This window comes from Mucor velutinosus (assembly GCF_035048745.1).
Source record: "Mucor velutinosus strain NIH1002 chromosome Unknown tig00001572, whole genome shotgun sequence".
Classification (NCBI taxonomy): Eukaryota; Fungi; Mucoromycota; class Mucoromycetes; order Mucorales; family Mucoraceae; genus Mucor; species Mucor velutinosus.
Genome location: NW_027041898.1, coordinates 176,047 through 201,259, shown reverse-complemented (window position 1 = coordinate 201,259; position 25,213 = coordinate 176,047). Strand labels below are relative to the sequence as shown.

The 25,213-nt window shown below is 40.3% G+C and overlaps 9 protein-coding genes across 9 annotated transcripts; 5 read left to right on the top strand and 4 right to left on the bottom strand.

Moving 5' to 3' along the window:
• Positions 1-235: 235 nt before the first annotated feature.
• Positions 236-3,755, bottom strand: ATC70_013107 (uncharacterized protein; the record flags this gene model as incomplete). The annotated part of the gene is made up of 11 exons (XM_064832273.1): positions 236-288; positions 344-392; positions 449-485; positions 550-692; positions 750-2,732; positions 2,813-2,895; positions 2,956-3,137; positions 3,209-3,305; positions 3,389-3,490; positions 3,558-3,647; positions 3,719-3,755. 11 exons carry the CDS (start codon positions 3,753-3,755, stop codon positions 236-238), a joined length of 2,856 nt encoding a protein of 951 aa, XP_064687828.1.
• Positions 3,756-4,663: 908 nt separating this feature from the next.
• On the top strand, positions 4,664-6,191 carry gsk3_5 (glycogen synthase kinase 3; the record flags this gene model as incomplete). Its single annotated transcript, XM_064832272.1, has 4 exons — positions 4,664-4,831; positions 4,891-5,100; positions 5,160-5,471; positions 5,529-6,191. 4 exons carry the CDS (start codon positions 4,664-4,666, stop codon positions 6,189-6,191), a joined length of 1,353 nt encoding a protein of 450 aa, XP_064687827.1.
• Positions 6,192-6,327: 136 nt separating this feature from the next.
• ATC70_013105 (uncharacterized protein) lies at positions 6,328-7,049 on the top strand (the record flags this gene model as incomplete). Its single annotated transcript, XM_064832271.1, has 4 exons — positions 6,328-6,399; positions 6,505-6,752; positions 6,818-6,883; positions 6,947-7,049. The coding sequence occupies 4 exons, from the start codon at positions 6,328-6,330 to the stop codon at positions 7,047-7,049; spliced, it is 489 nt and encodes a 162-aa protein (XP_064687826.1).
• A 5,747-nt stretch (positions 7,050-12,796) lies between these two features.
• ATC70_013104 (Lon protease-like protein) lies at positions 12,797-15,049 on the bottom strand (the record flags this gene model as incomplete). Its single annotated transcript, XM_064832270.1, has 4 exons — positions 12,797-13,226; positions 13,290-13,463; positions 13,531-13,803; positions 13,911-15,049. The coding sequence occupies 4 exons, from the start codon at positions 15,047-15,049 to the stop codon at positions 12,797-12,799; spliced, it is 2,016 nt and encodes a 671-aa protein (XP_064687825.1).
• A 235-nt stretch (positions 15,050-15,284) lies between these two features.
• Positions 15,285-18,019, bottom strand: ATC70_013103 (uncharacterized protein; the record flags this gene model as incomplete). The annotated part of the gene is made up of 11 exons (XM_064832269.1): positions 15,285-15,367; positions 15,454-16,042; positions 16,097-16,263; positions 16,341-16,415; positions 16,491-16,581; positions 16,641-17,114; positions 17,169-17,273; positions 17,338-17,546; positions 17,604-17,715; positions 17,779-17,859; positions 17,924-18,019. The coding sequence occupies 11 exons, from the start codon at positions 18,017-18,019 to the stop codon at positions 15,285-15,287; spliced, it is 2,082 nt and encodes a 693-aa protein (XP_064687824.1).
• A 218-nt stretch (positions 18,020-18,237) lies between these two features.
• DES1_2 (sphingolipid delta-4 desaturase) lies at positions 18,238-19,237 on the top strand (the record flags this gene model as incomplete). The annotated part of the gene is made up of 2 exons (XM_064832268.1): positions 18,238-18,816; positions 18,869-19,237. 2 exons carry the CDS (start codon positions 18,238-18,240, stop codon positions 19,235-19,237), a joined length of 948 nt encoding a protein of 315 aa, XP_064687823.1.
• A 1,151-nt stretch (positions 19,238-20,388) lies between these two features.
• Positions 20,389-21,501, bottom strand: ATC70_013101 (Cleavage stimulation factor 50 kDa subunit; the record flags this gene model as incomplete). The annotated part of the gene is made up of 2 exons (XM_064832267.1): positions 20,389-20,931; positions 20,998-21,501. The coding sequence occupies 2 exons, from the start codon at positions 21,499-21,501 to the stop codon at positions 20,389-20,391; spliced, it is 1,047 nt and encodes a 348-aa protein (XP_064687822.1).
• A 172-nt stretch (positions 21,502-21,673) lies between these two features.
• ATC70_013100 (NADH dehydrogenase [ubiquinone] 1 alpha subcomplex subunit) lies at positions 21,674-22,861 on the top strand (the record flags this gene model as incomplete). Its single annotated transcript, XM_064832266.1, has 1 exon — positions 21,674-22,861. One exon carries the CDS (start codon positions 21,674-21,676, stop codon positions 22,859-22,861), a length of 1,188 nt encoding a protein of 395 aa, XP_064687821.1.
• Positions 22,862-23,431: 570 nt separating this feature from the next.
• Positions 23,432-24,927, top strand: ATC70_013099 (uncharacterized protein; the record flags this gene model as incomplete). The annotated part of the gene is made up of 4 exons (XM_064832265.1): positions 23,432-23,567; positions 23,628-23,678; positions 23,738-23,870; positions 23,940-24,927. 4 exons carry the CDS (start codon positions 23,432-23,434, stop codon positions 24,925-24,927), a joined length of 1,308 nt encoding a protein of 435 aa, XP_064687820.1.
• Positions 24,928-25,213: the final 286 nt, after the last annotated feature.

Sequence of the window (25,213 nt, the reverse complement as noted above, 5' to 3'; positions counted from 1 at the left end):
GAATATCTTATATCAATATATGTGTGTGGAGAAAAAAAGCAAGAGAGCAAGAACTAAAAAATTATCAGGTCTGGTGTAACTGGTCCAGTAACACAATAAAGTCTTCAAATGCTGCAACTCGTTCCTGTAGTTGTTGATGATGGACAATGTGTCGGTTTAATATTAAAAAAAAAAATATATATGTATATATACAGCAGAGAGAGGGGAATTTTTTTTTTTTTTTGTGGTTTACTAATTAGATGTAGGATTTGATTTCAGTGACGATACGTTGCAATTGTCGGTTTTGAGCTATACATTGTCTGTTAGTATCGTGTTGAATAGCATGCGGATGCCTCTACATTACCTAGTACAGGAAGTATCTGCTTTAAAATGTCATTTTTTGTTAATGTACCCTATACACACACATGTTAAACGCTTGATGCTTGCATCCTGTTCAATGTGAATTTACCATGATCGTAGGTTCCCATTGAGCAAATTCCGAGGTCCTGGATGAAAAAGAGTCATGTTAGTCATGTCTCTCGTATGACAACAGCCTTAAGAATACTTTACGCAAATGGAGGTCCCATCAACCATCTACACAGCTCCTGCACTTTATCCTGAGCATTTTCTTCTGATAACTTTCTGGCATAATACATCATCCAGTCTGAATATTCGTTTGGCGAGTCCAACAAGGCTGCTACTGCTAACTGGGTCTACATGCAACAAAAAAGATGAGATGACATGAATACACTGGAAATCAAGCCAAGTACCTCAATATGACTGATGGTAATCACCGCTGTAGTGCTCTCATCTGTATTCGCCATATCCAAGATCAGTTTGGTAGTTGGATCCACACCATTGCCATGCAATGTCATGCGCGAAGACAGCCAACCCAGCGGATTTTCAGCACTGCTCATGTTGGGTTGCAAACCGGATCCCCAGAATTCAGATAAGATGTACCAAGCATCGCTGATTCTCACCCACACCTTCATATCCAAATGATACACAAACGCTTGCTGCAAACTCGTGATCAGTATAGGAATGCCGTTCTTTTGAATGCGTACATCCTTGATGCGAGGTGCTTTATGCGTGCTCCCTTCTGTCAATTTGGCGACTTGTAAAATAGGTGCAATCGAGATGCCGTCCAACATGCTCTTCATGTTGACCACATCCCATGTATAAGCCAATCCCGTTGCGGTTAAACAAATGAGCCATTGCGCTGAACATTGCAATACCACGGCTGTGCTCTCTAGGATGATGGGTGGTAATAAGCGTCTCCCAGTAGCTGAATACATCACAAGCGAACCATCCTCACAGGCGATGACGGTATACAGGTGATTTCCAGTCATCAATGTGGCGGCACTGGGCAGGTAGTCTTTCCACAAAACCACGCCTTGTTTGTTGGCGATAATCTTGGTGCGTACATGCACAGAAGGGTCTTGTAAACTGGGTGCATTGTGGCATTCAACCACGACGGTTGGATCATTGGCGTTGAGTTTCGCTGACAAGATGGACTTTACTTTGGGAACACCCATTTTCACTTGACTCTTTTGAACCACGGGAGGTACAACGGCTGAATCAAGCCATTCTGGCCTGGTTCTTGCTGATTTATTGCCTCCTTCTACTTGGTCTTCGTTTGCATCCTCTTTTTTACGCTTGTTCCCGATGGCTGTAGTTGCTATGCCTGATGTGGGTATGACGGGATCATCGTATGCTGTGAGTTGTAGATGGGTGGGCCTGGATGCCATGGTGGCAGTAGCATGGTGGTTGGTGCTGCTGGCAGTGTGAGATGGCGCTGTACCTGTTGCTGAGGAGGTGGATGTCGAGGAAGTCAATGAGGAGGAAGAACCACTGCTCAACATCATGGGCTGGATGCGCTTCTTGCCGTTCTTGAGGATGGTTATTTTTTGATCAGTTGCTTTCAAAGTAGGAGCATTGGATGAAGATGTGATTTTGTTTGTGGTGGTGGTGGTGGTGCTGGTGGTGGTAGTAGTAGTGGTGGGTGCCTGAGGTTCTGCTTCCATCATTGTCACATCCACAACAGCGTGCTTTAATGTAGGTGATGACGATGTCTCTATGCTGGTATTTCCTGTCATCAATTCAGCCAGTCGTTTCGATGTAGATGCTTTTGACACGATGGCATAATCCTCCTCCAGTTCCAGCTGAGATGGCGTCTCTGGTAATTGTGTGTTTTTCCGACCGTACCCATACTTTGTCAGTTCCTTGTAAATCACATCATCCGGTGCTACATCGCTCAGCTCTGTGTCCAGCAATAAACAGGCCACTGTACCGTCTTGTGAACAAGCAAACAAGCTCTTTCCATCCGGTGACCAAGCGAGATCGTATACATTGTTGTCAAAGATATCAGCTGCTACGCATACGGGGCGATTGAACTGAGTGACCCAAATCGAGATGCTTCTGTCCTGACTTCCCAAGGCACAAATAGTGGCTAATGCCTTGTCGGATGTCTCATCTCGTTTGACGTAAAACATCTTGGGGTTGTATGCTGTTACTTCTATAGGCAACTGGTGTCCAACAAGTGATACATCTGCATTCCAATCATCTCGGTTGATAATAGCTGCAATACACTGAATCCCATTGACAGCGTTGGCTGCTGCTATGTTTGCTCCGTCTGGTGACCAACTCAATCGTCTGAATAATGTAGTGCCGGGTGCATTGATGAATGGACTGATGAGATCTGTCTCTAATCCCCAGTCTGAAGTTCGAAATACTTTGACCATCTTATCGTCAGACTACATGTAGGCGTGTCAATATTGCATTCGCTACCCATATCAACTCTTTTTTTTTTTTTTTTTTTTTTTTTTTTTTTTACCTGAGATGCAAGAAATTTGCCTGCGGGATCCCATGTGACACCTTTGACAAAATCGCTGTGTTGATCAATCTTGGTGATTTGTTCTACATCACAAGCATTTGTTACGCTAATTGCCTCACCAACGCTGCTCTTTGTTTTCTTACCAAATGTTGTGCCACTCCATACAATCACAAATCCATCCACACCACACGATGCCAAGTATTTGTTATCCGCTGACCAAGCTAAATCCTGTACATCCGAATCATGTCCTCGCAAGTATTTGACAGGTCGCCATGCCTCATGGTTGACATCGCTGCTACCAAATACAGAACCCGTCGTTGCATTTCTATGGCATGCAAGCCGTCATCAGCGCTCATAGATCCATGACGACATGTGTGTGTTTATATGATTTCTTACCTATCACGCTCCCAAATAATAATGACATTGTCATTATCAGAACTGGATGCTAGATAGCGACCGCCTTCATTTGACCAACGTACACACAATACAGCACCTAGTATCCAAAATATAGCCATGAGCCAATCTCTCTATTTATATGTGCACACACACAAACACATCCCAGCAAAGCAAGCCTACCATTATGCATCGTCATTGTACAAAGCAACTTGTGACAGTTGGGATCCTTTTGAGCATCCTCATTGAAAATTGGCTTTGTATTCCAAATTTTTACAGTACCATCTATTTTTTTTTTTTTTTTTTTCATCAATATAAGCGAGATGAACTCGGACCAGTCAATGATTCTTACCTAAACTTCCTGTGGCCAATCTCTCCCCATCCGGATGTACATCGATAGAATAAATGCATGGCTTCTTGTTTTTGGCATCCTGAGTACGATCTAAACAAGTGTAAAATAAGCTTCAGCTACAGTGAACATTTCAAATGTTTTGAATTGATATATGTATATACCTGCGTGGGATACCCAATCTGGCTTGATGATGATCATAGTTGTTGAATTACGCGCTCTCTTGAATTGTTATGGCTTGTCGCTCTCAAATGTGGATATCTAGAAATTTGTAGAAAATCTCAAAATGTAACGATTTTATAATGTGTATTGGTCTTGATGTGAAAAAAAAAAGGAGAGAAAGAGAGAAAGAGAGAGAGGGGTGTTTAGAGAAGTTACAAAGATGTTGGTAATGTACAAAGTCAACACAGCGATGAAAAAATCAATTAAAAACAACAATATACGTGACGGCTAGGATGGGGTAAGGTGCTCACCAAGTGGATCCTCTGATATCAGAAATAGGTAGCAGTAGACAGCTGGTGTGGTTGCATTTTCAGCAATTGGGATCAAATGAACTCAAAAACCCAACATCCACATTAACCTTTTTTTTTTGATTTGGTTGCCTTATTAAGAAATGCTGTATGGTTCCTGAATTTCAAGAAGCTTTTGATCGTTTGCCTTTGTTTCCCTGATGTTCATCTTGAGATGTTCCTTGTGGAGCATAACGAGGTGGAGTGTCTTGAACTAAAAGCTTTTTTTTTTTTTTTTTTTTTTTGCGGTGAAATGTTGGCTGTTGCCATGGACAATTTTTTTCGAGCATCTGATCGGGTACAGAATCCAATATCCGACATGTTGGTTGATTCGATGCTCTCATGTGGTAGCTGGATCCAATCTCATCGAGTCTGCCATAGTAGCTAGATACATGGCACGATGGATTCAAAGCATCAGTCGAAGAATCAAGCTTATTGTATAACCTTCTATGATTCAATTCCATTTCTGGTGTGCGCATTGCAACTCCAAATAGTCACACAAGCATTGTGTTCAAACACCGGGAAAGCCTACATGATAATGCCACATCGCCTCATCTCTCTCATGCTTCTCTTTATTTTCTCAATTAATTTATTATAACCATGGCTATCGTGGCCAAATTTCTGACTATTGCTTTGGCTCTCAACTTGGTCCAATCTTCGTTGCAATCGTATTTCATTCAGGATGACATATTGGCATTTCCTCGCTATAAAGTAGTGGTAACAAGAGAGAAAGTCTCCAATACAGATGTAAGCTTAAAGCACGTCGAGGTAGGATTTTGATAAATCTCGCATAACTGTTTTGAAATACTGATTCAGTCTACATCCAGGCATCATCAAATACCATCATGATGACATCTTCGTTAGGACAACCCTTTTCTTGCATCATTCCAGACGTTCAGGTAGAGCAAGAGCGTTTAGAACGAGAGAAGGAGGAAAGCACACAAGACGAAACCGAACAAGATGTCAACAAAATCATAGAAAAGGGTTTGGAATTGCTAGAACCCATTGGATCCAACTGTATTCGCTTTTTTACCAGCGTAAGTAGTGATAGCAGCATACATTGACCCCTCAATGTAAATTGACTCAATCTAAAAAGACACATCAGTATTGGGCATACGAGTATTGTCATAATCAATATGTGCGTCAATTTCACGTTGAGCGCTCTCATGACGGTAAAGTAGAAAAGGAGCAAGAAACAGCTTCCTTCTTTTTAGGTCTTTATCCTGGCCTATCTAAAGAGAGTTTGATCAATGCTGACAAGAAAGCGGTGGCTGCAACAACAAAGAAAGATCATGCAAGAGTAAAGACAGAATTGAAAAAGAATGGAGATCAGCGCTATTTGGTTCAAAAGTGGGGCGATGGTTCAAGATGTGATTTAACAGAGAAACCTCGTACCATCGAGGTTCAGGTAAGTGCGTCGTCATTGGAGACAGCCATTGCAAGCATTAACCCAACTCGTTTGCAGTACCATTGCGATCTTCAGGGCCAAGATCGTGTTTCTAGCTTTGTCGAATTATCCACATGCAACTATCAAATCATTATATCCACACCTCGTTTATGCGAAGATATGAATTTGTCGCATCGACACCACATTGAACCTCATAAAATCAAATGTCGACCTGTAGTATCTGATCAATTACTCGAGCAAGAGCAACAACAACAACAACAACAACAACAACAACAACAACAACAACAACAACAACAACAACAGGAAAGAGAAAGAGAAAGAGAGCGGGAAGGGGAGCAAATCAGTAACGATAAACATCAACCATTGGCAAAAGCAGAACATCAACCTCAACAAGCAGATGAACAGGAGGCCAGCGATCGCACTGACAAAGTATTACTAAACATGATATCCGACTTGACAGAGCAAATCAATCAGCTCAAGCTTCAAATGAACGCCATGCCTGCCGATGCCCCCCACATCCGACCTGATTTTTCCTTCTTTACATTAGATGATCAAGGCAACGTAATTCCAGGGGTCGACCTTGCCAAACTATTTGCTACAGCTAAACAGCAGCAACAACCGCAAAAGCAGCATAACACAGCCAATACCGAGAAGAAGCAGCCAGCAAAAGATCAACATGAAAACAAGCAAGCATACCAACAAAAGTACATTGCTGCTTGAATAAAAATAAAATTTCATCACCCTTGACTATTATGATGATTTGAATTGAATAGCCGCGCCATCATTCTAAATAATACCAAAACATCTCGTTGAAGGGGGTTGCTCTATACTTTTTTCCTCTTGTTCAATATTTATTATGGGTGCATCACAATCAAAAACAACACAAGCAGAACCTGTCATTTTTTACAACCCCAATGTGCCACTTCAGGTATAAATTGTTAGAAGTACACATACTGCCATGCTTTGTTTCATTGACACACACACACACATATATACACACACATACACACACACACACACGTACATGATACAGTTCTCTCAAAGTTTAGTTGGTACACTTGAAAAGAAGGCAGAACAATCAACAGAGCGAGTACAAGCACGTCAAGTAGAGAACCTTGTTCGCCAACGTGTCGCTGAGGAATTAGAAAAGATCAAGCAAAATGAATCAGAATTAAGCGAAAAGTTTTATATCCAGTTGACCGAGGAAAATGCTGAGAAGGATAATTTAGATGCTGTTGCTATCAACAACGACATTGAATCCATGGTTCAGCGCATCTCTAGGTAGGTGTACATTGCATGGGTAAAGCAGAGAGGATGTGTTATTCATACATAACGGGGACATGTAGATCAACTGCAAAGGAACTCCCCGCTCAAGTCAAGACATGTCAAGACGAAGTGATTGCATGCTACAAGTAAGAGAACACACATGATCCACCATGTTGTACTGACATGCAATGTGCTCTCTTTTCTCTTAGTAATAACAAATCTAGATCTCTTGATTGCTGGAAGGAAGTCGCCAAGTTCAAGGAAGCAGTTGCTGAAGAGCAAAAGAAGTTTGTTGCCGCTCATCAAAAATAAACATCGCTTTGGCTTTATTAGAAAGAGCATGGGGGATTTGTGTTGGATGAGTCTGTTTAAGCGCATTCGTGTCTGCTCTTGACTGTAGAGGCTGCCTCCATCGTAAGGTCAACAGAACAATAGTGCTTGATGTTGATGAGAGTGAGTGAGTTAAAGAGGGGGAGGGGGGGGGGAAGACGGCCTAAATGTACCTTGATTGTATGCAATGCAATGGGATGAATATCATTATTGGTGCTCTTTGTTTTATAATAAACTGTATATCATGATTTAATACAAAAAAAAATGTATGTCGATATCAAAGTGATATGCTGGAAAGTCTCTCTTCTTTTAATCAAGACAGTGCAACACGACTTATCAACAGGCGGGTCCTGTAACTAACCGACGGCAAGGCCTATACCTTAAAGTCATCGCGCGCGTCTTTTCTCTATTCGCTTTTGTTTCTCTTTTGATTTCTCTTTGAAATTCTCTTTGAAATTCAAATTGAATATTCGCTTTGAAAGTAGCATATTCCTATAGCGATTTTTTGCGGAGAAGACGATGGAGCAATTGGATTTTAGATAGGATGCGTTGCTGATGAGAAATGAGAGATTTTTTGAAATTTGCGAATTTTGGACAGAAGCTATTAGCAAAACGTTTGGAAGAGTATAGAAAGGTGGGTGATATGTCTAGTAAAAGTTACAGAGGGTACTTTTGTTGAGTAGAGGATGTTTGACTTGGGGTTATTGAGAAGAATGTGGATGAGTAATGGGGAAAAAGAGTCAAAATAATCAAATATCAAAGGGTCGTACCTCAGGATTTTACTAAGTGAACCCGAGCTTAAAGCTTAATAGTTTTTGTTTCTTTTTCAATTCTCTATACGATGGTATGGTTATTATAGGTAAATAAATAAAAAGTTGAATATCTCCTGCTTGTGGCCAAATGAAATATAAGATTTTGAGCGAATTTATGAAGGGAATGTACATCTGGTACTTCAAACCCTTACATTATGATGGATCTAATGTAGAGCTATTGAATTGTTTTTGTCTTGTGTGCATCCGGTGAGTGCTCGTCGAGATATGGCCAAAAAAAAAAGGGGGTATCATGCAAAATTATCGACTTTTCTTCAAAATCTGCCTGTGATAACAAGCGAAAAAATTGGGTGACCTTTTTTTGGTCAGGACAATATTGTCAATATTTCATGATAGAATCATGCTAGAGCTTCGAGCAATAGCTCATTTGATAGGAAATTTTTTGGTCTACAATGTTTAGTAATACTCAACAGAATGTTTTGATGACAGACACTGATTAATCTTTAGAAAACAGTGAAAAAATCGCAAAAACTCTCTTATCAAAAAATCAGGCTAATAACTTGGGCTAAACCACCTAACAGTAGCATCATTCGATTCTCCTCTAAAATTTACCCCAAGTTTGATTTAGCTGGAATGCAGTGTAATCACCACAATCGCATGGTCTTGAGGTTGAAAGATTTTGGACATCCATGGACCCTTATTTTGAGCAATATGCTGGGCTATGAATATTTTGAAATACCGTCTTTTCAGTGTGTGACTAAATTGGAATGCAAAATTTGCTACCTTGGTTGAATACAGCCTCTTAATTACAATTGACCGATCGATAAACAAGGTGTTGGCAAATCATGTAGTAAAAACTGCTAACCCAATCTTGCTTTGCTGTCATGTAAGCAAGCTGTCAAGTCTCCAGTGCTTACTCCATGTTATATGGAGACGAGTAACGGTTTTCAATCCCAGTTTTTAATTAGCTAGCATTCTTCCCTTTTTATATTATTAGCGTCTTCCCCCTTTTTAATCATTTTGCAAACCTTTTACTAATGAAACAAAACTACCTTTGTTGATGGAACTAAGGCAAGTATGATTGACAACTGCTCAATAAACGTAGGATACAACGTTATATTAACGCGTTTTGTACTGTAACTATACAGGAAATTGTTCTATTTTGGGACCCATTTCTAGTAGTAGTCTTTTCTGCGTATTTGGTGGCGCTCGCGTTGATGGTCTGTTGTTGCTTCTGTGGTGTTTCCCTGGTGCTTGCGTATCCTTTGGTCTGATGTCTTTGTTGTATTATGCTGGCTTTCTGGTCTATTATCTTGGGTTGTGGTGGTAAGTGGTAAGTATCTTTTTTTCATCTGGTCGCAATAATATAAAGCTTTTTTGGACGTTTGTATTATTATTACTTCCTTCTCGTGATAGTGCATTCATAATGTTTGCGTTGTTGCGTTTTCTTTTTCTTTTTTTTTTTTTCTTTTGTTGGCTGTGGCATGATCAGCTCAACGAATAACTACAATGTTGTTGCTTCTATATATGAACAACAAGCATCATGCACCACTATATTCTTGTATTACCGCTGTAATACGTTGTTATATGGCCGCGGGCTGTTGTTTGTGTTGCTTCATATGAAACAATATTAGTTGTTATGTTGTATTACACACTCATACTACTGCTGTTGCTCCTGCAATTGTGCATATTTGCGTTGCTTTACATCAGATTATTACCATACACGTTGCTCATGTATGTATTTCTGTTGCAACAACAATGAGCTGTTGTGAACATCTTTGATTTTCTATTTGTTATCCTTTTTTTTGACTCATTGCGTGTGAGTATCCTTCTTTTTTCTTTGCCTACATATACTACTATACTCCTACAGTAATTATTATGTTCGCTTCTTTTATTATTATGTTTCTTTGAAACATACCTTTTTTTACGTTGTGTGGATGTGCCTATCCCTGAAGCTCAACAAGACTCTATACGAGGCTAGGAGGTAGATAGGCCGCCTCCACTTGGTTATCGCTACTTACTTTAGCGATGATTGACAGTCTCAACGTCAGAATCTAAAGCTAGGTGGTGTAAGTAAGGCATGCTCTAGCAACTGGGGGAAGTTTGATGACAGCGCACACTGCTAGATTTGGTATATCTAGCGGCGCTTAAAATTTTGCCTCACATCAAAACAGGGGGAAACCCTCGCAAATTTTTTTTCAGGTCAGTGGAGTTTTCAAGCGATTTGATTGGCTCAGAGGCTGAGTTACCAAAGCATTTTAGCTAGTTGATCTTCTATTGATGTATCACTTAAAATTATTTTGTGTTTGTAATAAAAGGGTAGCAAAATATTTACCATTTAAAGCCTACTTCATTTAATAGTAAGATAATATAGTGCAACTATTCAATCTGGCATCCATTGCACAACAGTTCAATATGAGGAATTTCTTTTAAATTTATTATGCGGGAAAGTTGTATTGGTGCTACTTTAGCGCAGTATTGTTTATTATTGCATTGGTTGATTTATCAGAAATAAATTATTTATAAAAATGAGTATGAAATTAATTAGGTAAAGAATATCGTTTATTACATTGAAAATAAGAGGGTTTATATACTATTCGAATTGAGGTATTTGATGTGAGGATAAGGTATTAGATGGGTTGACTTGGGTGATATGATAATAGATCCAATCTATTATCCTGAACATGCCATGATATGGATCGTAACTGAATCCTGTTTCATGTCAAAATTTATGGTCTGATGTGATCGGTGCTTGAACTGCTTGTTTCTACGCATTTGGAGATCCGGTTTAGAAATGATACATCATTGATGTTATAACAATATTCTGGCCATCCCATTACCAAGCAGTAGTTAACTATTGAAAACTATAATAAAACGTTTTATGCTTCAAGGAGTACAACAACTTTTTTCCTGCTGTAAATGCATAGGGCTACATATTCATTTGATTCCACAATTTTCCTCCACAAAGATTGCCTATATGAGTCAAATGAATCAATTGAACAGTAAATATCTTCCAAGACGGTATTGATTTTGGGCTACTACCTGCGACAAAAACACTCCCTAACAAAAAAAAATTTTTTTGATTTCGATATTGGGTCGTCCAAAATTGAGGTTTGAGGTATTAATGCTAGAGCTTTGAAAGTAGCATGCTCGTATGAGGAAGTTTGCGATAAAAACGGCAGTGTAAAATTGGATTTTAGATTGGAAGGGTTATTATTGTTGAGAAATGGAAATAAGGCAATGTTGAACCATGATGTTCCTATGAGAAGCTGTTGATTACAAGCGGTTATGAGTAGTGTTTCGACGCTATTATCTGTACAAGTGGCAACTCAACCAAGCATTAATCAAGTGTTGCTGCTCTGTGTTTGCTCTACAAAACGAAACCTTTTAAGTATTTTCAATGCTTCCTTGCGTTTTTCTTTTAATAATAGCACCACGGAAACGTCCATGTGGTGCTCAACTCTAATAAACAAACTTGGGGCGCGAAATGGCTAAAAGTAAAGCACAACAAGAATTATATATGCTCCACTCTAGCAAAAGTTGGCCTTGAGCGTTCGTTTTTTTTAACGATTTGGCAGGGGATGGCCTATTGGATGTTGTAGATTCATGAGAACTGATGCTAAAGCTTCGAACAAGACCTCAAATGATAGGCAACTTCTGAATCTACCCAATAAACACAACCATAGGCAAGTTTTTACAGATATGCAGATGCTTTCCTGAAAAAATGAATCCCAACTCGTTTGAATACAATCTGTGGGAAAACTATCAAGGGTAGTGCCATTCGATGCACATTTTAATTCGGTACAAACTTGCTATGAACTAAGAAGAATGGTTACTATCGGAAAGAGTACGTTTGAGTGATTGGAAGTTCCAACTTTTGGACCATCCAAAATCGAGTTTCGAAATATTGATGCTACAGTTTTGAAAGTAGCAATGTTTCGCTATTAGCTGTAGCGTTCAGCAGGTACCACCTTACTGCTTGACATGCCAACGTTTTTTGAGTTCTCACATTATACATAGTCCATCTGTTGGCAGTTGCTCTTATTGCGCTATCTAGATCATAAGCAAAACGATGTCTCTCTAGCCAACTAGTTTACAACCTTCCTATTTGATCTCCATGCCAACAATAATGGTGGAAAAGGGAAGAGCTGCATCATCCTCAAGTTACCGTCCTTCTTCAGATGATCTGAATGCTTTGATGTGATCTTCTCTCAACGATATCGCTTACAAGAGCCCCTGATATGGTCAAGAGAGATAATGTATTAATAAAGCTTCCATCACTCAAAGCTCGTCGTTTCTCGCTCTGAGATGATACTACTTGCAACGGATCACTTTTTCCGTCGACTGAGCTATTATTCTAGAAGATCTGATCTTTAGAAGAAAAATGTAATTCCATTTAAATGCAAAACAGTAGACTCAAGAGATACTAAATGCATCAAAAGCTTCATCCTCAAGCCCTGCTGTCAACGTTGCACCATTAGCTGAATTGATTGGCAATCAGATATCCCTATGGCCACATTCTCAATTCCAAGGTATTCTTACAGAACATCTCAATGTCGAGTATGACTCAATGTGAATCACTAAAATCATTTTCAGCTACCGTTTTTGGCAGCATGGTGGTTTGATTTACTCCTGTTAGATTGGTAGAAAAGTCTAAATTGTCTTGTGCACACATGGAAATAACAACTCCCCCTGATTTGGTTCACGTTATTTGTTGGTTTATTTCAAAGAACTGACAGAATGTTTCTTGAATCAGAAAAAAAAAAAAAAAAAAAAAAAAAGCATGTTGTATAGTACAAGTGTTTTTTTTTTTTTTTTTAATCAGGACGAGAAGGAATGAAAAGTATATATATATAAAATATGCAAAAATTTGGCTATTGTTCAGGGTGAGAGATGTTACATGATAATGCAAGCTATGTAATAAATAGAAACAGAAAAGGGGGGGGGGGGGGAAAATAACTACAGATAATTGTTTGTCATGATTTCATCCAAAGGCGAATGTGCTGTACTTGGACTACTATTAAATAGCTGCTGTTGTTGCTGGTATCCTCCTTGTAATTGTGGTGGCGATGTATTGTTATTAGTATTTGTATTGGTGTTATTGGTGTTGTTAAACGGTGGGCTGTAGCCTGGGAATCCCAACGTAGGTGTTCCCAATGTAGGTGTGTTCAAGTACATTGGTTGTTGATATGCTGTAGGTGTATTCAGAGTAGGTGGAGAAGCATCTTCTGGCTGTGATCCCGGTGATCCAGGTGTATCTCCCTTTGATTTTTTACTACTCTTTCTAGCCTGTGTATTTGCCGCTGTTGTGTTACTTTCATATCTTTGCCTCTTCTTGATTATGTCAGTCTTCATAGATAAAGGTCGACGCTCATGATGCAATTTAAGACTAAAAATATAAAACAGTAAATTTCTCTTTGTACTGTCTCTTCTCACCAACTAATCAACTTACTATAAACCACATGCGTTACACAGTGGAGCACCTTCATCATCTCTTCTCCATAATGGCGTTGTCGTTGTTGAACAATTTGAACACACCAACTGTGAAGCCTCGTCATCCCTTGCTTCTTTTCTTGCATTGTGGGGCTTCAACGTTTTAGGTCTGGGAGCGTTATGCAATTTTTGACTAAAGAAAATCACACACGGTAAGCAAATAAACACCCTGCCATCATGCACCTTTAGCATGTACTTACTATAAACCACACGCATTACATAACAATTCATCCTCTGCTGATCTTCTCCACAGGGGAGTACTTGTAGCACCGCAGTTTGTGCACACGGGTTTTGCTTGGCTGTCCAAACTGCCAGGCATACTACAAGACAAGGCTGCCGTCTTTTTGAGTTTGGCTGCTTCAAATGAACCATGAGCAAGCATAGGAGGTGAATTTGGAGCCGAAGCAGAGAATCTTCTTTGTTGAAGACTGTCCGAAAATTCCGTATACCTATTGCATTGAGATTGGTTCATACTAGACAAAAAAAAAAAAAAGAGAGAGAACCTTAAATACCCCAGTTTCCTCTACAACTACGCACAACCAAGCACCCTGTTTTTTTTTTTTTTTTTTTTTTTACTTACATGTTGGTGCCAATCGAACTGTCATCCATCAGTGAGCCCATTTGAACGGAATCCATAGTCGATGCACTAGAAGAGGCAGACATGGGAGGTGTTTGGTGATTGTTGCTGTTCATTCTTTGGCTGGAACTGTTGAATCGCATTTGTTGTTGATGCATGGTGCCCAAAATCTTGTTCCTCAGAGTAGCAGTTGGGGGAGGTGGCATGGCAGATCCAGAAACGTACATGGCATCACCTTCATTTTGGGGTATTATTTGTGATGGAGACTGTTGTTGTGGTTGCTGCTGCTGTTGTTGAGGATGTATTAAGCTATTGTCGAATGCTCCTAATAAATGAGGGCTTGTGGCATTAGTGTTATTATTGGTACTGATTTGTTGTTGTTGCTGTTGAGAATTTGGAGATGGTGGGGTTGTAGTGATATTGGGCTGAGATGGCGAGTAATAGGGATTGGTAGGAGATGGGTAGCCGAAATCCCACCCATCAGCCATATTCATATCATTTGAGGTAGGAATATTAAAGCTGTTCCCATTGAATGCATTGAATATGTCGTCCAACTCGACAATATCTCCAGTATTTTGATCCGATGTGAACTGAGGTAATGCAAAGTTGGTGTTGACATTTGCTGATGCGGCAGATGTATTTGTTCCAAAGAAATTGGCGCCCAACAAGGATTGATCTTCCACAGGAATGATCATGCTTTGCTGTTGCTGTTGCTGTTGCATCATTTGCTGTTGCTGTTGCTGTTGCTGTAATTGCTGCTGTAAATCCTGTTGCTGCTGTTGCACCATATGTTGTTGATATTGCTGCTGCTGCTGCTGTTGGGAGAATATGTCTAGGGGGATTGCTGTCATTGCCTCGGATTTTACAGTCAACTCCTTTAATGGTAAATTTTTGTTTGCGCTCAATCTTCGTGCGGTAGTAAGCGATAGTTTTCGAAACGACTTTTGCTTGGATTTTTCCGTCAATAAATGCTGTCGAAACCAGAGTCTCCAAGATAAATTTTCCAAGCGGGAGCCATTTTCAAGCGAATCCTTGACTTTGGAGCACACCCGCCATGCCCTTGAAAGATCGTCCTCGGAGGCTAGTGTCGAAAATGGAGAAAAGGTTTTGTTACCTTTGATTTTCAACACAAGTGGTGCCATGTAGTGTAAATATGGGTTAAAATTTGGAAAGAAGAGAGAAAAATCTGGGTAATCAAAAATCTAAATTAAATAAAAAATTTGTTGCTAAACAAGAGACACTTGAGGATCCGACGTTTGAAAGTTAACGAGTCGTAACAGAGCAATAGGATGTAGCCAATCATACAGGTCCGTGCGTTGCCATGTTGGCATGCAGTAATTCACTGATGAAGGGTCCCCTTCTTTATTGTAACTATTACTAATCATGTCTATGCTGGATAATGGGAGCCAAGAAACTGTTACCGTTGATGATTTGAGTCGTTGCAACCAAGTAATCTCGGCCTGTATCCCCAAATGTAAAATTTAATATATTGTGTATTCGGACTATTTTGGAGAAGAGAGCCCTGGATGGGCGCCTTTCAACTTACCTTCATCATGCTGAGCCAAGAATCGAACAGCCGATACTTCCGTATGAGTACAACCGCCCAAAAAGAAGATGATAGTCGTTTTTCCGTGTTGAAGTCCATGTCTCTTTGCTCGTGCCATGGCTGCATTCGTTTCAGCTCCATACTCCACTGTTTGTTTGATATCAAACGCTTGTCCGGGTAATAATTTTAGTATATCCTCCGATCCACGCCAGCCACCATTTGCAGCAGCACCATTTGCACCAGTGGCAGAGGTGTGGTGATGGTGCTTTTCATTATCTCGAATGAAGTTGGCTGTACTGGTGCCTACATACGAAAAGAGACTAGCAGCACTACTACCTGTTGTCTGGATAGACCCCTGCCCCAACTTTTGCATTGCACATTGAACGAGTCGAATACTCAATGGTGCGTAACCAGAGTACACGTACGAGATGTCATTGGGATGTAACTCATCCACATCGTCAACAATAAGACGTAGCATACGTCTACATTGTGCAAATGTGCTGCGGGAAGCGGCTGAATTTGTTCTTTTCGTCCAAAGTCCAAGTTTTTCCAGTCGGTGTAACGTTTCAATATGTTCATATCCATATGCCTGGAATTTTTGATTAAATTGCCCTGTATAAAATTTGATTAGGCTTCGACTTACTTGGACAATCTCTCTTTCAAAATGATCAAACAGCTTTTGTTTCAAACCACCTTGAGCTAACGACATGAGACATAGTAATCGCAATACTTGAACAAGCGGCTTTTGTTTGTTGATCATCTCCTCAATGTAGTCTGGCTCTTTGTTGCCATCAATGCCTGCAACGACATCTATTAATAGACAAGGGAAGAAATGTCAGGCAACAATTTTGATATCGCTGCATGTGTAACATTGGCTGCTATCTTACTTTGCTGCACTTCCAACACCTTATTGAACTCATCTGTCACTGTATGTCCTATAATCTCTTCGGCAATTCCAGTATCTACATGCAAAAAAAAAAAAAAAAATGTGAGCAGATTATGCCTCATGCAAGATAAACCCAGAATAAAAATCATACGAATTTTCAAGGATTGATGCTCTTGTTGAAGCTCGCCTAATCGACCAACGAAATCTCGGATCTGAGCAACCGTTTTGGCATTATGTCTCTCCTAGTAATAATACGTGAATAACTCTTACCCGTGATTTTTGACTGGCCTTATTTCTTTACCTCATAGTTTTCGTTAATTCTCTTGGCAATCTTGTTCAGCATGCCACCCACAACAGCAAAGTTTTGATCTCTCAGCTGGCCAAACAATTTATCAGAGGAATTCAAGACGTACTTTTTCTTCTTCATGGGCGATGTGGTATTGGTCGATGTTGCTGGAGGCGTAGATACTTGAGGTGTATTGAGTCCCTTGGGCGCTGTTCCTGCTGCTGCTGCTGGTTGAGCAGGATTGATCAAGTTGGCATCCAACTCGACAAAACAATGCTTAATGCCGATCGTCTCATCAATCAAACCTTCGTAAGTCAATTCAGTACACAAAGGTGTGACAAGATCGACATTTCGATCAATAATAATGAACTGATCAATGTGATTTGATACAGTGTTCAACAAAGAGGGCGTTTTGGCCGCTGTGATGCTGGAAACTTCATCTGTCACGGATTGTTCTCTTCTCATACGCAGCAACATGTCTGCCAGTTGCTATCGTTGCATCTTAGACAAGTTTTCCGTCTGCCCAAAAGTGTATTTGCTTACCTTTGCGCCATCTCCTTTACCGATGATTCGAGGAAAAAGACCATAAATTGACTGGAGTCGCATCAATGATTTGGCTGCATAATAAATGGATGTTTGATCTCCGTCCTAGCAAAATGTTGGATTTGCAAACATCAATATCCATGTGGATCCCAAGCAGAACCTTACTTACCAGGTAGATTTCCTTCCATGTGGAGGGATCCAATTCCATTGAAATCAAGTCATCTTCACAAGGTATCCAGTCCATGGCATAATCGCCAATCGTGATATCTCCTTTGACACCTTCCTCTTCCAGCACTCGTTCGCATACCATTGTACGTTCAGGTACGAAAAATAACCAGCAATCAATCTTGGATGTATTCGAAAAGTGCTTGATATGGTCTGTGTGTATATGTATCATATAAGAATGAGTGCATTCTGCCAATTACCATGACTTACTGGCAATGTAGCGCATGTATTTCAGTTTGGGTCTACAAATGTAAATCAATCCAGGGCACTCTGTTTCGAGGGTATCAGACTCCAAATGATAAATCTTTTCTACACCATGGTCCTAGAGAATCGCAACTGTTTACATATCATACATGATCCCTTTGATACTGCTGCAACGGCTCACCTTAAGCAAGGTGAATTCTGCTATCAAACTGAGTGGCCCGGTCAATGTAGGGTCAAGTACAAGCCCTTTCTTTCCTCGAACCTGACAAAATCGAAACAAGTTCATGTGTTTTATTCTCTATTACCAAGAATGCGTTTTCTTTTACCTTGTCCAGAATTTCTGGTAACTCTCTTCGTGAGAGCTCTCTTAGCTTTGCTAAATTCAAAGGTGTATTCCCAAGATGAGTGCCTGTACTGCTCATAGTGTATGTCGAAAATTTTGTCGATGCCTGGACAAGAACAAAAAGGGGGAAAAAAAAAGGTGTGCTGCTTGTTATCCGCGTCTTCAACTCGTCTTGAATGCAAGTTTCAGCTGAGTTGTTATCTTACCAAGCAGTTGCCCCTCTCATCTACGTCACATGGAGGGCCACCATTGTGCCTCTCTCTCTCTCTCTCTCTCTTTCTTGCTCTTTTTCTCACCATGTCAAATGAAATTCTATCTGATGCGGTCAACACAATAGACTTATTGCAGTCGATCTATTTTGACAAAGAATTCGAATTTCAACGAAATGAAGATGAAGCAGCGTACAAAATGTTGCAAGGATGCTGGGAATCAGACACATGGCCAGCCTCCTTCAGCCCTCCTTTGCCTAGCAGCCTCGCATTCACCATCAAGGCGCCTGTAGAACTCACAGACCAAGAACAGCATGACCAAGACGACGCTATCTATCTCACCTTCAATGGACAGATATCGCTCACATCCATTACAGACTATCAATTAACATTACCATCAGCAGCCAATCTCTGGCTCTCAAGAGAAGATCACGAAACGCTTGTCAATACATTGAACAATGAGATACAGTTGGACCCATCTGATGATCGCTCTACTTGGGTCATTGAAAAGATGCAGCAGTTACAAAACATCGCAGAACCCTATGCGCTTAGCAAACTACAGAAATCAAAAGAAGAGAGCGAAAAGCTGAAATCACTACGAGAGGGTGGTCCTGTCCGATTTCTGAGAGATTGGATTTGGTTTCCCATGATTTACACTCGAGAAAAAGTAAGAGCATTTATTCAATTGAGCATGTATACGCATACTCATCTGCCCACAGAGAGGCGATATCATTGATTGGGCTCCCAAATACAACATCACTGGTTTCTTATGTCCTGGCAAGCCTGGTGCCATGTGCCTGGAAGGGCCCGAAAAGAAAGTGATTCAATTTGTCAACGATATCAAGACGATTTCTTGGGCAAGCATCAATCCAAGCCATCGCAAAATGACATCTCGATGGAAACAGACAGTGGATTGCAGTAACGATGCACAGCTCAATGCGGAGCGCTTGTTTGAGGGCATGACAGAGATCAAGTTTGATATTCATGGAAAGTTTTCAAACCACAATGATCTAAGTAAGCTGCAGTTGTGGCTCAAGGAGAAGGGATGTGGGGAGGCGTTTGATCATTTGTTTGATTATGATAGTTAGTAGGAAGAGAGAAAAATTTAGATTTATAGAATAAATTGTACTTTTAGAAGCATTTATCAATGGAACGACTAGATTCAGGCACGCTTTCTTTGATCGCATGTAGCTCAATCTTCCCAGAGATATACAGTGTCATGAAAAAGTCTTGTGGTGCGTGTGTATGTGTGTGCTAACCACAAAACTTTGTCAAGCAATAACAAGTGCCTTTACTACTATCGTCGTTTTTTGCAACGGCGGTTCACGCTGCTGGTCGCCTTTGTCCATCTCATTAAAATGCTATCAGCTTCATCGACTATGCTACTGATATAACCTTCTCAACTCTCCATGTCACCCGTGAATCCACCAGAGAAGCCGACAATGGGGAGGAGGTTTGAGGGGATTACCGTAGCGAAACAAAGGTGCAAAGCCATGGTAAGTTGCACAGGCTGCAGAACTACCCTTCCAGAAGATTTCAGCTACCAAAGATGTGATTCATGCCGTGTAAGTAAAAGTCATAAAGCAAAACATGGCCAAAAATCGATCAAACACCATGAGGGGTACCTCATAGTTTTCATCGAAAATCAAACAATTGTTGTTTTTACCTCAAAAACGCAAACTTTCATTATAGCACATATTAGATAAGTATGTTCCTCTTGATCCAAGACAACCCTGAAAGTTAGTTTATTGGACCTTCATATGTAAAACTTTGACATTTTGGCTAAAAACCTCATTTTGTATTTTCAAACAATGCTCAATACGCTTGTTGGAAACACTCTTAAAGATTAGCACCATCGTATTCGCCTTCAAAAGTACGTCTAGGAAGCTTAAGGGGGGGGGGTATAGGATAATCATGACAGTTTATATAGTCGAATCTTGAAAAATAGTCCAAACGAGTCGAAAAATCGATCAAAATTCCCATTTTGAACCAAAAGACGAACGGAGATTTAATTCCTTTGGCGGCTGGCGACATCTCACTCATGCCATTCCTACACAAGGTAATCGTTGTTTGCGAGACAAATGAAAAGAGAATTACAATGTAATGCTTGGCCAGAACACTTTTTCTGTGCAGTTTTATATCTGGTAAAGCTATATTCAGCACTAGTAAAATGCTTGAGTTCCTTTATTAGGATTTGAAAGTTGTCTAACGACTAAATATTTAATGTACGGTTATGATTCTAATCCACCTTCTTTCCAGCACTCTTTTGCTCTGCAGCAATCAATTTCTCTTGCTCTAACTGCTCCAACAGCTTTGACAAGGGCATGATCTTTTCCTGCACCAGTTCCTTTTCAATCTGCATCTTGAACTCTTGGAATTTGACCTCAAACTCCATGACCGTTAACTGAGGTTGATGCGTAATCCAAAGCTGATTAAACTTGTAAAACAAATAGCAGTAAAACTCCTGGAAGGTAGCCACGTCTGTACCGTATTGAAACAAGTATAGTTGTAACTTTTTTGATTCTAATGTTTGATAGGCAAACTTTGTGATATTAATGCCTACAATGGCATAGGGGTACCAATAGACGGGATGAGAAGCGTGTTGTAAACAGCAGAGTGCATGATCGGCATGTGTTTGTATAAAGTACAGCAAATCGTTCAAGCCTTGGATACCCATACCACGGAAATCGGTGGCTGGATCGTTCCCTTGAAATCCAATCTCGACCCACTGTTTCGTGATTCTTGACTCGAGTTCCGTATCAGGCATCATTTCACTCCACAACTAAAAGGTGGTTGATCACATGAGTCATTGTGTATTTATCGCATGTTGCGATTTTCATGGTGGTACCTTTAGTAACTTTTCTTCGTGTAGATCATTTGTTGCGTCGTATTTAGTTTTCACAAGCCCCTCGACTGTGTTGAGTAGCACGTTGGATTGATGAATGCGGTCCAAGCTCTTTGCGAGCACATGAGCGGCAGGTGTATCCATCGAGTGTCGAGGAAATTGTTTCTTTGTAACAATGGCTTCCAGTACGTTGTTGAGCTGGCAATCGTTCTCGATCAATTGCAGCTTCTCTTGAACAAGCTGCTTTGAATAGAATATAGATTTATCTATGCGATATACAATGTCTTTTGGTACTGCGATGGATGCTGTGTCTGTCACTAGATGCTCCTTTTCGTCGGTGCCCTCGTATTCCAGCTGTCGACTCGTTGCGATAGTGGAATTGCATAATCGATACAGTTCAGATGTCGAGGTGGAGACACGGATGATATACTTGAACGCTTTGTAAGCTGATAGCAGCAGAGGTGTCTGATATATTCTACTCAGAATAAATAGCAGCACCCAACCCATCGTGTAGTTTTATTAGAAAGAGAAAAGAAGATGATTACTCTTTTACTTTCTGCTTTGACGACAAGTTAAAGGAGGGCGAGAGAGCGGCAGATCAAATACAATCCAACAACATGAACAGGAATATTACGCAGCCAGAAAATCTTTTTCCCTTTAGCATACACAAGCATCTTTCATGGTTCCATCTAATAATCGAAATAAAAGAGGCAACCTGACACTAGATGAACTATTTAAACGACTACCACCACAGAAGCGACCTTCAAGTGAGGACGAAGATTTACAGCTAGCCATGGAGATGAGTCAACGAGAGCATATCAATGAACAAAAGAGATTACTCGAGCAATATGCATTACTAAGTCAAAAGCAGTTCAGGCCATCCACGCCTTCACTTGCTACTGCTACAATGATCGCCAAAAAGAAAAGACTGATCAAGGTTGAACCTGAAGAAGAGGAAGAACGAATAGAGAACTTTACGGATGATGATGACAGTCAATGGTTCCAAACAGTATCGATGCGATCCCAGCAACCTCCAGTCAAGAAAGCACCATCAAAGCCAAAGCCAAAGCCCAAACCCAAACAAAAAGAGGCCTCCAAACAAAAAAGCAAGCGTCATATACCACTACCACCACCTACATTCACGTCTGCAACTGCATCTACCTCCTCCATGCACAATGATACCAGCAGCAACATCACAATTGTCAAACGAGAAGATGCAGGCGAGGTCCTTTTAGACATTGACGATGTAGATGAATGGCTTGAAGTCAAAGCTGAGCACACCGAAGCATCCGAACCAGCTCTAGAAATTACAGACTTAGATGCCTATCTCGACAATTACCAAAACGAAGAGGATATGGATCAAGAGCCGAAATCTGTCATCACCATTGACGATCAAGAAGAGCAGCACGATATACCACCATCTCCTCAAGCATCATCTCCTCACTGTATGCCATGTCCCATGTGCCAAAAGCTATTTAAACAAGGAAGAGACATACAAGAACATGCAGCCAGCTGTAATAATATGGTATCAGATACAGATTCGGATTCGGATTGCGATATTATTGATTTAATTAATCCTGCAAATACGGTGATAAGCAAACAAACATCCACTCCACCACCATCATTAGCCGAAGCATCGACACCGGTACTCATCGAGGGAGAGGAGGAGGATGGCTATCTTTCTCCCCTGGAAGGATTCACCAGTATCAAAAACAATCAAAACGAAGCATTTAACCCGTATTTTCAACAATTGCAGCAACCCACACCTAAACCACGAAAGGCTCGTGCAACAAGGAAATCAACAACAACAAAGCGAGGTAATGGCAGAGGAAGGTTTAGACCGTACAGACGTAAAAAGAAGTCTTAAAATAGACAGATTAAAGGATTTGATATTGCATTTATTAAAAAAAAAAAACATGAAAATGTGTGTGTATCCCGAGAAGAAGAATTAAGCTTTTGGGTTTAGCTTGTGTGTATACTTTGAAAGCACTTTTTTTTTTTCGAATCAAAAAGGGTTATATTAGAAAGCTTATACTAACAACATTTAGCTCGCGCACTCTCTTTCTCTCTCTTAGCTTTCTACCACTCTCTCCTTTGTCTAAATTCACGCTGTATGTAAACAAACATGAAGGGATATCTATAGCGCTTCTCTCTCTCTCTCTTGTCATAAAAAATCGTCTTTTTCCCGAAGCAGATCTTTTTGCTCTTTGTTTCTCTATCCTACCTATATATAAAAGGCCTTGTTTTTTTTTGCCCCTTAATCTTCCCCACTCAAGAAGGCCCCCTTAAATTATTGTGAAATGTAGAGTCTATATATAAAGTTTTTTTTTTAATTTTCGATTTTCTTTCGCTTTCTTTCTGTTTGTTTGCTACCATCTCATCTCTTTTTTTTTCTCTCAACTGTTTCTCAGCACCACATACGCACATACTCACGACAATGATTGAAAACAAAAAGAATCTCGGTGATAATGATTGCTTAATGTATCGTCCATTTCAATCCGAGAATGAGCGCAACATTTACATCAAGAGAGACCATTATTCAACTTCGCTGGATCCTCGGGGCTACATTCCTGGTAAGCAAGCAATATGCATATCTCGTGTAGATTTTGCAAATGACTGACATGGCATGACAGTGTATGAATACATTATCAATGGAACGCCCATCATGTGGGATCGAGAAACAGGTATACCGTCAATTGGTTTGACACTGACTGTTGCAGCATGACTAAATCGTACTTTACAGGCTATGTTCACTTTACTGGCATCTGGAAGGCATTGGGCAACTCAAAGTCTGATATTGTAAAGATGGTGGATTCAAATCCTGAATTGGGCACAAAGAAGATTAGAGGAGGTTTTTTGCGTATACAAGGCACATGGTAAGACCACACGAAATTCACATTTTCTTTCTTTCGGGTAGACTAAAAAAAACTCGGTATTCAATATAGGATTCCTTATGACTATGCCCATTTGCTCTGTAAACGTACCGCATGGAGCATCCGTAAAGAACTAGTCCCCATCTTTGGCCAACGCTTTGCCCTGGAAGCACTTCGTCCCGATCATGAAGATTATGGCTGTCTCTTGTTGGATCCAAAAAGCAAATCACATGTCTTTAAAAAGACCGGCTATCATCAAAAGCAACAACGTAATACAACAATGCGTCAAAAGCCTTACACAAAACAACAAACTACCAAAAGAAACAGTCTTCGTAATACCATATCAAAGCCCTTGAAAGCTAAAAATACCATCCCATTCAAACAACAACAACAACAACAACAACAACAACAACAGCAGCAGCAGCAGCAACAACAACAAAAGAAGAAGATCAATAGCCAAATTGCTTCCAGTATGTCTGTTACGCGTCTTTTGAATAGCCAACAAGCCATGTCAGCAGAGAAGGGTATTGGTTATGAGGAAGAGGAGCTGGAGGGCTTGGAGGAAGAGGATGATGATTTATTGACACTGTCTGATGAATCTTCATTATCCTCGTTTGAATCCACTTCAGTAGCAGCATCCTTTCCGACTTTCCGTGTGATTCAAACTTATCCACCCGAGGATTGGTCAGATCAATGTGGCAATCATTCTACTAGTAGTGGCCCCTTATTACCTCCTATTTGCAACATTACAGAACAACAACAACAGCAACAACAAAAGCTTCCTTCTATTGATACTTCATCGCCCAGCATGATGGACTCTGGCAGCTCAGCTTCATCCATCTCTTCATCGCCATCTCTTGTTTGGTCTTCCTCACCTATGATGTCTCCTGTAGCACCCACACATGTCGCTCAAGATATCATAGACACGATTAGTGCCACCATCCTATTACAAAGATTGTCCCAAGACGATGGAGCGAGACCATTCAAACCATTGGAATCATCCGTCATCCCGTCCAAAGTAATTGTTGGCCATCAGGAATTCACCATCTGCTGGGACTAAGCTTGCCTTGCTCTCTATTTATTTATTATTGTATCATTCTCTCACTCACGCGCGCGCTTTCTCTCTCTCGCTCTCTTTTTTTTTTTTTTTTTCCTAAAGCATTTACAAAACCACTCTTCATCCTATTCTTATTATTTCAGCACCAAGAAATCATCAAAATTACACACACACACACACACACACACACAAATATATACAAACACACACACTCTCTCTCTCTGTTTCCTTATTTTTCAATGCATGATCAAATAAAAAAAAAGGAATTTAACTTTAATTGGAAGAATTG